At 44.0% G+C, this 12,704-nt stretch overlaps 1 protein-coding gene across 2 annotated transcripts in view; it reads right to left on the bottom strand.

The window, feature by feature from the left end:
• The window catches only part of pah (phenylalanine hydroxylase), a 102,927-nt gene that overhangs the window by 36,335 nt on the left and 53,888 nt on the right, over window positions 1-12,704 (bottom strand). For both annotated transcript variants that reach the window (XM_043708757.1, XM_043708756.1), the window contains 3 exons: window positions 7,973-8,040; window positions 2,584-2,780; window positions 1,485-1,620 (listed from right to left, as the gene is read on the bottom strand). In XM_043708757.1, the coding sequence (XP_043564692.1) occupies window positions 1,485-1,620; window positions 2,584-2,780; window positions 7,973-8,040 (401 nt within the window). The remainder of the gene's footprint in view (window positions 1-1,484; window positions 1,621-2,583; window positions 2,781-7,972; window positions 8,041-12,704) is intronic.

Below are 12,704 nucleotides of genomic sequence, written 5' to 3' on the forward strand. Positions count from 1 at the left end.
CCACAACAACGAGCACCCGAGCTACAAATCTTCACCCAAACTTTCAACTGCAGTAAGTTGACTTGCAGGGGGCCTGCCCATAGAGTTATGGTGATAGAAATCTACTGCACAGAAAAGGTCCTTCAGCCCATCAAGTCTGTGCTGGTCACAAACAATGACCTCACTATCCTAATCTAATTTCCCAGCACTTGGCCCATAGTCTTGTAAGACTTAGCATCACAAGGGCATATCTAAACACTTCTTCAATGTGATGAGGGTTTCTGCCTCTCCCACTCTTACAGGCAGTGAGTTCTAGATTCCCATCACCCTCTGGGGAGAAAGCTTTTCTTTAGAACCCCTTCTCGTACTTAAATATATCCCCCTGGTCATTAGTCCCTTCACCAAGGGGAAACACTTCTTCCTGCCTACCCTATCAATGCCCTCCATAATTTTGTCCACCTCAATCGTGTCCCTTCTCAATTTCCTCTGCTAGGTGGAAAACAACCCCAGTCTGTCCAATCTCTCTTCATAACTCCAGCCCAGGTAACATCCTGGTAAATCTGTTCTGAGGAAAGGTCACTGGACCTAAAACATTAATTCTGCTTTCTCTCCACAGATGCTGCCTGACCTGTTGAAGTTTTCAGCAATTGCTGTTGCATTTCTGATTTTCAACATTTGTCTTTTTTCCATAGAACCCACACAGTGTGGAAACAGACCCTTTGGCCCAACCAGTCCACACCAACGCTCTGAAGAATAACCCACCCAGACCCATTCTCCTACCCGATATTTACCCCTGACTAATGCACCAAATCTACACACCCCTGAACATTGTGGGCAATTTAGCTTGGCTAACTCACCTTGACCCGCACATCTTTGGACTGTGGGAGGAAACTGAAGCATCTGGAGGAAACCCACGCAGACATGGGGAGAATGTGCAAACTCCACACAGACAGTCACCCGAGGCTGGAATCAAACCCAGGTCCCTGGTGCTGTGAGGCAGCAGTGCTAACCACTGAGCCACCGTGCTGCCCCTTTTTCATTCTGGTAAATCTCCTCTGGGTTTTCCGTAGTGCTGTCACATCTCTCCTATAACGTGGACTCTGAATTGCGCACAATTCTCTAGCTGTGGGTGAACTAATGTTTTATACAATTCCAGCATCGCCTTCCTGCTCTTAAACTACATGCCTTGGCCAATAAAAGTGAGCGTACCATATGCCTGCCTAACCATTTTACAAATCTGTCAGGATAGGATGTGACTTGGGTGGAACTTACAGGAGTGTGTTCCTATGCATCTATCACTTTTGTTTTTCTATCATTTTTTCCTAACACTAGCAGTTAATCACTTTGCTTATTTTTATATCTACTTATGGAAAGAATGCAACTTTGACATCACTGGCTCTTTCAAACGTCCAGCTGAATTAATTCCACGCTATGGACCCTTCAGAACTTCCAAGTATGATTTTGTTACGAATTACAAAGTCTTTCCATTAAAAAGGAACACTTACGGTTCTGGCGTGTACATCGGTCTCAATCCGTGTCGGATGTATTGTGTAGAATGAAAGACACGGAATGCCAGACCTGCCAGGAAATCCCGGGAAGACAAGAGGCCAGCCACTGGGCGCAGACGGAAGCCTGTGCAAGCTTTGGAACATCAAAGAAAAGGCAGGAGTCAGCTTCTGTTCCTGATGTATTTCCCCTTCAGTCAGAGAGTGACATACATGTCAAAACACCATCAAAGTTACCTCATCGGGTCATTCACCTTTGGAGGAATCAAGATAAGTGTGTGTGTGAGTATGTGAGGGTGCGCATGTGTGGGTCAGTATGCTTGTCTGTGCATGTGGTTGAGTGTATGTGTGTGTGTGTGGTGTATGGATGAGTGTGTGAATGAGTGCATGTGTGTGTGACAGTGAGAGTGTATCTGTGTGCGTTTGTATGGATGTCAGTATGTGGTGCATATGAGTGACTGTGTGAGTGTGGGAACGAGGGTATGTCTGTGTGTGTGTATGAGTGAGAGTGTTAATGTGTCTGTCTGAGTTGGTGTGTGTGTGTGAGTGTGGGGTGTCTTCACTGAAAATCAGTCTGTTCTGTACTCCTGCTGAAACATGCAATTGGAAACGTCACCTTCTATCAGTTTCAGTTTACTCAAATCTGGGCAGCTGCTGGATTTGGACTAAATTCCAGTCACACATTCTCCCTCTGCTTACTGATTGGTGCTGGCTCCCAATGCCCTAATATTTTAATTTTAAACCTCTTATCCTGGTCCTCAAATTCCTCCATGGCTTCACCTTTCCTGATCTCTGTAACCTGCTCCAGGTCTTATATACTCTAGGATTTCTGTATTCTGTTACTCCTGATCTCTTGTGCACCTCTGCATTTAACCACTCCACCACATCGACTGAGCCCTTAGCTCTGACTTACCTCCTTAACCCTCTTTTGTCTCACCTCCTTTAAGATGTTCCCTAAAATCTACATTTCTGACCTGTCTTGTGAATCTTGGATGTAAAATGCTTGTGTATTAATGGTTCCTGGGAAGAATCTTGGGATTTTACGAAGTTAATGGCACTATATAAATGCAAATTCTTGCATTTTTAAAAAAATACTTACACTGTAAGAACTTGGAGACATCCTCAAGTTGGGGAATGTTATCCTCCCGATAGCCACAGTACTGTTCCAGCAGTGGAAAGACACGATTATGTTCATGACATGCATGAGTTGGGTAGAGGGTCTTCAGCTCTCGATAGACAATACTCCAGGTTCTTATCTCATCCTCTGTGTACTCCACTCTGGGAATCACATTGCCACTGTGACAGGACAGAATGGCACATCGTATTAGTATTAACCGCACTGTAAAAAAACACTGGAGCAGAGGGAGTATAGCTATCAGTCACTGCAACTCTCACAGGTAAGATTGACATGCTGCTCAGAACAATGGACAAGAAAGAGGCCATTCATCCCTTTGAGCCTGGTCCATCATTTAACCATTGGCTGATTTGAAACTCCATTAACTTGCCTCATGTCCATATTCTCGCCACAAAACTCTCTATCGTTCTTGTTTTAGAAATATCCAATATCAAAAAACTTTTTGGGGCAGTATTGTTCCAGGATTCTACTACCTCAGGTTCTTCCTGGCATCACCACTCCAGTGTTAAGGCAATGGATGTTGTTATGATGACATATTCAAGACAGTTATTCATTTGTAATTCATCGGCTGAAGATGAATATTGGCATTCTTTAGAAATTCGATTTTTAACCAAAACAAGGATGTTGACCACAAGTAAATAAACGGTGCAACTTTATGTTACAATGCAGTTCATATTCCACTCCATTGGGATGGAGACACAGGGTCTATGAAGATTCAACAGTTGACAATAAACAGAGTATAAACACCTTCCTTTTGACCTCATCAAAAATGGAGATGCATCTTCCATGCAATCATGGAAGAAGGAAACATTCACAATTTAATTGGTTAAGGTAAAAGATATTGATTTTTTTACAGATGAAAGCTGTGGTTTTGGAATATACAACAGATTTCTGAACTTTTGTTGGCAACTGTGACAAGTGGTGTGACCAACCAGGCTTTGTGGGAAGATATTTTTAATCAACCTGTTCATGACAGACCTCTGGAACAAGTGGGACCTGAAAGCTGGACCTTCTGGCCTGGAGGTGGTGTCACTGCCACAGCACTACATCTTTAAGGGAGGCAATGGCTTAATGGTGTTATCATTGGACTGTTAATCCAGGTAATGTTCTGGGGACCTGGGGCTTGAATCTCACCATGACAGAAAGTGAATTTGAGTTCAATAAAAATCTGGAATCTAATGACGACCATGAATCCATTGTTGCTTGTCAGGAAAAACCCATCTGGTTCACTAATGTCCTTTAGGGAAGGAAACTGCCTTCCTTACCTGGTCTGGCCTACATGTGACTTCAGACCCACAACAACGTCATTGATTCTTCGCTACCCTCTGGGCAATTATAGATGGGAAGTAAATGCTGGCTTAGCCAGTGACATCCACGTCCTGTAAATAATTTTTTAAAAACCACAGAAATCTAGGCTGTGTGTGTAGTCTTGGACTTGGGTTGGCAAAATGTATCAGCATCAATGAAGAAAAGCTATTGTTTTTCTCCCTCTCTCTAAGTATAATTATATCTCTCCTACATCAACCATCTGCAGAGTAATTTTGTCTATACCCCTGCAGCAGTCCAAGAACTATTAAGGTAAGATAATAATTTGCATAACATTGTTTGCAAAAGCTACCAACAGCTACAACCTTAAACAGCCAGCTGAGGATCAAAGTCTTTGGATAACTACTGCCAGACCAGATAGTCAACTATGATCAGTAAACTTTTACTCATTTATTTTTCCTCTTTGAAAAGTAACTTGTCTGAAGTTGACCTCCTCTACTCTGGTACTTTCATCATTGATGATAGTGCCACATGACATGATGGAGTTTAATCTCAATGTGAAGGTGAGACTTTGTCTCCATGCAGTGGTCACTCCTAGTGATACTGCCATGGACAGATGCTTCACAGCCATTGGATTGTAATGATTAGGTCAAGTATGCTTTCTCCTCTTGTTAGTTCCTTCACCACCTGTTGTAAATCCAGTCTAGCAGCTATGTTGTTTCGGACAGAACTGGCTCGATCAGTAGTACTGCTGTGGGACTACTTTGGTGATGGACCAAATCCTAAACCAGAGAACATTCTGTGACCTTGCCACCCTTCGTGCTTCCCCCAAGTGTTGTTCAACATGGAGGAGTACCGATTCATCAGCCGAGGGAGGATGATATGTAGCAATCAGCAGATTTCCTTGCCCACATTTAACTTGAAGCCCTGAGATTTCATGGGGTCTGGAGTCAATGTTGAGGGTTCCCAGGGCAACTCCCTCTTGACTGTATATTACCATGCCACCAACTCTGTTGGGTCTATCCTGCCGATGGGACAGGACATATCCAAGGATGGTGATGATAGGGTCTGGAACATTGTCTGTCAGGTATGATTCCGTGAGTATGACTGTGTCAGGCAGATGCTGACTAGTCTGTTGAGACAGTACTCTCAATTTCAGCACTAGCCCCCAGATGTTAGTGAGGGGGACTTTGCAGGATTGACAGGGCTGTTTCTGCCATTGTCTTTTCTGGTGCCTCGATCAATGCCAGGTGATCCATCTGATTTCATTCCTTTACAACGTTTAAGTGATTAATACAACTGATTGGCTTGTTGTGGCATTTCAGAGGGCACTTAAGAGTCAACTACACTGCTGTGGGTCTGGAGTCTCATGTAGGCTAGACCATGTAAGGATGGCAGTTTCCTTCCCTAAAGGGAGAGCATTGTTGAACTTGATGCATTTTTATGAAAAATAACAATGGCTTCATGGTCATCATTAGACTTTTAATTCCAGATTTTTGTCATGGGAATTTGGACCTGGATCCTGAGAGTGATCCTGGGAATCTGGATTACTACTCCATCAAGAATCCCACTCCAGCCTCGACTCTCCTGCTCCTTGGATGCTGCCTGACCTTCTGTGTTTTTCCAGTGCCACACATTTTGACTCTGATCTCCAGCATCTGCAGTCCTCACTTTCTCCTAGTCGTTATAACCTTACTGCGAAGCCTCTTCCAAGGATGCCCACCTTGCAGAAGTTCTCCTCCTCCCTCCACAAGGATCTCAGTGAGTCTCTCTCTCACTGCAACCCCAGGTTTTACCAATCGCCTTCCAAGCTACCTGTCCCCTGCCCCACCCCCATTTATTTGTCTCTCAGCCTACTTTCCCCACCACCACCCACCCCTCCCCCAACATTCCTAATGAAGAGCTCATGCCTGAAATGTTGACTCTCCTGCTCTTTGGATGCTGCCTGACTGGCTGTGCTTTTCCAGTGCCATACCTTTTCACTCCCCCTCAATTAACAACTAGTTACTGACCTTTTCTGACCATTACCATGATAAGCTCCATTCCCAGTGGGGGAGATTGCTGTCAGCCTTCCTAACTCTAACTGGAGTGGCCAGCTTGATAATGGGGAGGTTAGGGAGATCAGGGTGAAATTAATCTGTGGGTGACTGGGAACCAGGATTGGTGGGGCAGTGGGGAGCAGTGAGGTGGCTGGCTAAAGCCATTCCCTTACTTTGGACACATCGCAACACACTCCCCCACCCCCATGCCCACTCCTACTCCCTCCCAACCATGATCAGTCCCCAAAATCTATGTCCTGTGCCCACTGTTCCTAGACCTCCCCATTGCTGTATGACCAGGACAGACAGCCTCCAATGCAGCTCGACAGCTGTCATTTCTGAATGAGGCAAGATCCCTTTCCCAAGCAGCCAGGCAGGAGACTGGAAGAACACAGCAATCCAGGCAGCAATAGGAGGTGGAGAAGCTGACGGTTCATCCCGAAGAAGGGATACTCCTGAAACGTTGGCTTCTGCACCTCCTGATGCTGCCTGGCTTGCTGTGTTCTCCCAGCCTCCTGCCTGTCCCTCCTGATGCTGCCTGGCTTGCTGTGTTCTTCCAGCCTCCTGCCTGTCTACTTTGGATTTCAGCACCTGCAGTTTTTTTTTTGTCTCTCATCAACATCCCTTTCCCAGGCAGTCCACCGAGTGATCACTTAAAGGGCTTTCCACACAGTCAAGTGAGGGGAGGGGACAGGCAACAGGGTATGGGGGAGCGGTACACATCCTGCCAATTCAGACACCCATCCCAGCACACACTCATAGAAAAGACCGGAAGCTTTTGCCCATTATAGAGGGAAACCCAATGTAGCAAATTTCCAGCCAAGCCAGGATACCATCACAAGGACCTTTCTTTTGAAGACACTGTCTGTTGTACTTGTATCTCTTTGGGGTACAATTAATAGTGAAGGTTTGAGAGTGGAGGGTGGCAGTGTGTGGAATTAAAACTGCTGAACACAGCTGTGACAGAATAAATGCAGAATAATAAAGGATGAATTACATCAGTCGCTAAAATGACTCATCATTATCATATTGTGTACAGTCCCCACTTCAATGTGTAAATTCTAACCTCTTCAGCGTTGTGAAGAAGATTGCTTAGAGCAGCTTCATTCAATATTTCGTCCTTTGTAGCTGTGACCAATAAAGCTCAGCAATTTGATAACAAAGACTGCTCGCATAATAAATATATTCATATCGGCACAGCTCTATTCACTTCTGCTACTCAAAGGAGAAGCACAATCAATGTATTTGGGATGCAGACTTAGTTATTTGAAAGCATTTTGTTATAGAACAACAGGATCTTACAGCTCAGAAAAAGGCCATTCGGCCCACCATTTCGGTGCCAGCATTTTCAGGGAGTTGCTAATTCGTCCGACTTGTACTTCTTGTTCTTTTCCTGCGGACCTGTAAATGTTTTTCCCTTGATCCAATTTACCCTTTTTAAAATATGAAATTCTGAAGAAGGTTCATTGGACCCAAACATTAAATCTGCTCTCTCTCCACAGATGCTGCAAGAACTGCTGAGATTTTCCAGCAATTTCTGATCTTATTCCCCTTTTTAATAGCTATTCTTGATTCGGCTTTTACAGGTCCCTCAGGCAGACCCAAGCCCTTCACATCTCATAGAAACATGGAAACATAGAGAAGCAGGAGTAGACCATTCAATATGACCAAGGCTGATCATGCAACTTAGTCCCTGTTCCCGCTTTCTAATATTCCCTTTAACCTTAACCCTAAGAACTATATCTAACTCATTCTTGAAAACAGTAAATGCTTTTGATCTCATTCACTTTCTGGCAGAAACTCCACAGGCTCCCCACTCTCTGGGTGAAGAGATTTCTCCTCATCTCAGTCCTAAATGGCATACCTCTCATCCTCAGAATCTCCTCTTTGTTCCTTTTGCTTGTTATCTGCAAGTTGTGATCTGGGGTTACCAACCATCCAGTCTGTGGAAACAATTTCTCCCTATTTGCTTGATCCAAGCCACTTTTTGCATCCTATATAAGTTGGCATGTTTGGAGAGGTGTACTCTGTAAACTTTCCGTACTTACTGTCGATAATTATACGCAATGTCTGCAAACTCCTTCCTACGAGCTCGATACACAGCATCTGTAAAACCCTGCAAAGGCAAAAGAACACCGACAGCTCAGACTCACTATCTATCAGTGAAATGGCAGGCTCAGTAACTGAAGGTGGCAGGTTTGAGTGACACATTTGAAACTACAGGCCAGGATCTATAATCAGTGTGATCAGCCACTGTCCAATTTAGCAAACGCATAATGATTATGTTGTCAATCTGCAAAAGATACTCCTTTTTAAGAACTAATGCATTTTGGTTAAGAAGTGTAATTATATCTTATTATATTACCTCAATTACACTCTAATAACTGCAATTTGTGCTGCACTGGCAAAACTCCACATCTTTAATCATGAAAACCAACTTATCTCAAAATCTACAGCTGCCTGTAATTTACATTTACTTGTGTGCATTGTATATGTTTGCATTTATATTGGTGAGTGTGTATCCTTGTGCCTGTGGACACATCTATCTGTTCCTTTGTGTGTATCTATCTGTACCTCTATGTGTCAGTTTCATTTTTATGTTTGGTTGAAGAATATAAGATCCAAAGGGGTCTTAACAGGATGCAAGTGTGAAGGATGTTTCCTTTCGAGAGAGAATCTAGAACTAGAGATCTCTGTTTAAAAATAAGGGTCACCTTTTGAGACAGAGATAAGGAGATTTTTTTTTTCTTCTCACAGAAAGTTGTGAGCGTTTGGAATTCTGTTCCTCAAAAGATGATGGAAGCAGAGTGTTTTAATCTCTTTAATACAGAGGTAGGTTAACTCTGGAAAAGTGAGGGGGTGAACAAATTCTTTTTAATTGATTCATGGGATGTGAGTATCACAGGCTAGGCTAGCATTTATTGTCCACATTGCTGTGGGTCTGGAGTCACATGGAGGCCAGACCAGGTAAGGACAGCAGTTTCCTTCCCTAAAGCACATTAGTGAACCAGATGGGTTTTTCCAACTTTTGGCTATGGATTCACAGTCATCATTCAATTCTTAATTACAGATTTGTTTTTATTGAATTGAAATTCCACCATCAGCCATGGCAGGATTCGAGTCCAGGTGCCCAGAACATTACTTAGGTCTCTGGACTAACAATGCAGCGATAATACCACTAGGCCATCAGCTCCCCTATTACTGAAAAAGGAAGGTATATGGAAATGCTGTGTAATTAGATCATGTTCTTATTCCATAATGGAGCCCATTTAAGGGGCTGAATGGCATGGTGACTGAGTGGTTAGCACTGCTGCCTCCCAGTGCCAGGGACCAGGTTCCAGCCTCAGGTGACTGTCTGTGTGGGTTTCCTCTGAGTGTTCCGGTTTCCTCCCACAACCTGAAGATGTGTCCATTAGGTGGATTTGTCATGCTAAATTGCCCCATAGAGTCTATGGATGTGCAGGCTAGGTGGATTAGTCATGGGAACTGCAGGGTTATGGGGTAGGTGGTGGGTTGTTCTTGGGCTGAATGACCTGCTTCCACACTATAGGGATTCTGTGAATGATCTACTTCTGCTCCTAATTCATGATTTTTGTTATCTTTATTCTTTCCTGGGATGTGGGTGTCACTGACAAGGCCTGGATTTGTTCTCTAATCCTAACTGCTCTTGAACGGAATAGTTTATTTGGTTATTTCAGAGGGCAGTGAAGGGTCAATCACATTACTGTAGGCCTAGAGTTACATATAGGTTAGACCAGGTAAGAATGTCCTAAATATGTGGATTATTATGACAATTAGGTTGGTCACTAAATTCACAGATGAAACAAAAATCAGTGGGGCATTAACTAGGCAGGAGGATGGCAGTAAATTACAGGAGGATATAGATGGGCTGAACAGTGGCAAATGGAATTCAATGGATTAAGTATGAGGTGTTGTACATGAGCAGGACAAACAAGGCAAGGGAATATATGATGAATGGTAGCACCCTGTAAAGCACTGAGGATGAGAAGGAGGTTGGTGTGTATGTACACCAGTCCCTTCAGGTAGTTGGACAAGTAGATAAAGTGGTTAAGAAGATGTATGAGATATGAGCCTTTAGTAGAATATTATAGAATCATAAAATAGAATGTGATAGAATCCCTACTGTGCAGAAAGTGGCCATTTGGCTCATCAAGTCTGAATCAATCCTCCAAAGAGCATCCACTCAGGGCCAGCCCCCTATTCTGAATTTATCATGGCTAACCCACCTAGCCTGCACATCGCTGGACACTACGCATAATTTATTATTTGAGGCTTAGAGTTTAAGAGCAGGGAAGTTATGTTGCAACAAATCAAAAATGGCTGGAGAAACTCAGCAAATATGGACATAAAGCAGAATTAATGTTTTGAATCCAATGACACTTCTTCAGAACTGATAGCAGCTTGGAAAACGTGGCACTCATGTTCATGACTGGGGTTGGCAGGAGTGTGGGGATAGATGGGGGAGGCAAGAGTGGATAAACTGTAGGACGGCTATTGTTTCAGATCTCCAGTATCTTTGTTTTATTTTAGAGGTTATTCTGGTCTTGTATGGAACATTGGTTAGGACAGTGAGAGTGTTATGTGCAGTTCAGGAGCGATGTGATTTTGTTTTATTCATTAATGGGATGAAGGCATTGTTGGATAGGCCAGTATTTATTGCCCATCCCAGAGGGCAGTTAAGCACCAACCACATTGCTATGGGTCTGAAATCACACATAGACCAGACCAGGTAAGGATGGCAGTTTCCTTCCCTCAAAGGCGTTAGTGAACCGGATGGGCTTTTCTAACAATTGTCAATGGATTCGTGGTCATCATTAGGCACTTACTTCCAGATATTTATTGAATGCGAATTCCATCATCTGCTGTGGTGGGATTCAAACCCAGGTCCCCAGTACAATAGCTGGGTCTCTGGTTTAACCATAGAATCCCTCCACTGTGGAAACAGACCATTTGATCCAACAAGTCCACGCCAACCCACCAAGACCTGTTCCTCTATCCTTTTACTCTACATTTCCCATGACTAATGCACCTAACCTACACCTCACTGAAGGCTATAGTTAATTTAGCATGGTCCATTCATGTAACCTGTATATCTTTGGATTGTGGGAGGAACCCACATAGACACAGGGAGAATGTGCAATCTCCACACAGACAGTCGCCCAAGTCTGGAATCGAACCTGGGACCCCTGTGCTGTGAGGCATCAGTGCTAACTGCTGAACCACCGTGCCACCGCAAGGAGTCCAACGATAGTACCATCCACTGCCTGCCCAATAGCACTGGAGAGGGTACAGAGGAAATTTACCAGGATGTTGCTTTGTTTGGAAAGAGGCTCAGTGATTAACACTGCTGCATCACAGCACCAGGGTTCAATTCCAGACTCAGGTGACTGTCTGTGTGGAGTTTGCACATTCTCCCCGCGTGCTCCGGTTTCCTTCCACAGTCCAAAGATGTGCAGGTCAGGTGAATTGGCCATGCTAAATTGCCCGTAGTGTTAGGTGTATTAGTCAGAGGGGAATGAGCCTGGGTGGGTTACTCTTCGGAGGGTCGGTGTGGACTGGTTAGGCCGAAGGGCCTGTTTCCACACTGTAGGGAACCTAATCTAAAGATTGGACAGACTGGGGTGTATTCCTTGGAGCAGAAGAGATTGAGAGGGGACAGGATTGAGATGGATAAAATTGTGAGAGGTATAGACAGGAAATAAGGGAAGAAGCTTTGCCCCTTGGTGCAGGGATCAATGACCAGGGGCATAGATTTAAGGGAAGGGGCAGGAGGTTCAGATGGAGATATGAGGAAAAACCTTTTCACCAAGAGGGTTGTGGGAATCTGAAACTTCCTGCCTGTAGGGGTGGGAGAGGCAGAAACTCCCATCACATTGAAAAGCTAAAAAGAGGGGAGTTTGGAGATGGGCTATTGTAGTGTTGGTAAAAGGATTGGGTGGGGGGGGAGGAGGTGCTGTGAGGGGGGTGCAAAGGTGCTGTGAGGGTGGGGGTTGGGAGCTAACAATGCAAGAAGGTAAATCAAATGAAACCAAGGAGATTGAACTAAGGAACAGGAAAGGACGTTGACACACTGCAAATATACCATTGACTCCCAGACAGTCAGAGTGAGAAAAGAGCAGATCTGTAATGCTGGGAAATGTTTAAAAAATTAGATTATTCATAGCAAAGGAAATGTTGTGCAGTGGGTAGTGCCCCTGCCCCTGACCTAGAAGCTTTGGGTTCGAGTCTGACTCCAGGACCTAATAGGCATAGAACGTGTTTTTGTAATGTGACCAAACGGTTGACTGCCAACTTGTAAGTCACTCTGTTGTGCCTCCAGTGGACAGAAAGGGCAGGAGCCCATGCTTCATGCAGAGACGTGTCCATACCACAATGTCTGGTTATCAGCTCATGATCTGTTCCAGGCAAAAAAAACAGACTGGAAGTGAGTGCTTTGCCACTGGTTAGGAGGAGAAGGACAGTATGGATTTCAAATACTAACTTGGATAAAATCTGTATAGAAAATGCAGATCTTTAAATTGCATTCAGGAAATCTTTCATCTTCAGTTCTTCACCCAAGTACCTAGTGTGGCCCAGTCTCCACCATAGGTATGGCATGGTGCAGGAGGTAATAACCTCATGGCATTATCACCAGATTGTTAATCCAGAGTTCCCAGTAATGTTCTGAGGACCAGCGTTTGAATCCTGCCATAGAACATGGTGAATTTCAAATTCAATTAAAATAGATCTGATATTAAAAGTCTAATGAAATGATTGTTT

This window comes from Chiloscyllium plagiosum, chromosome 19, assembly GCF_004010195.1.
Source record: "Chiloscyllium plagiosum isolate BGI_BamShark_2017 chromosome 19, ASM401019v2, whole genome shotgun sequence".
In the NCBI taxonomy this organism is placed as follows: domain Eukaryota; kingdom Metazoa; phylum Chordata; class Chondrichthyes; order Orectolobiformes; family Hemiscylliidae; genus Chiloscyllium; species Chiloscyllium plagiosum.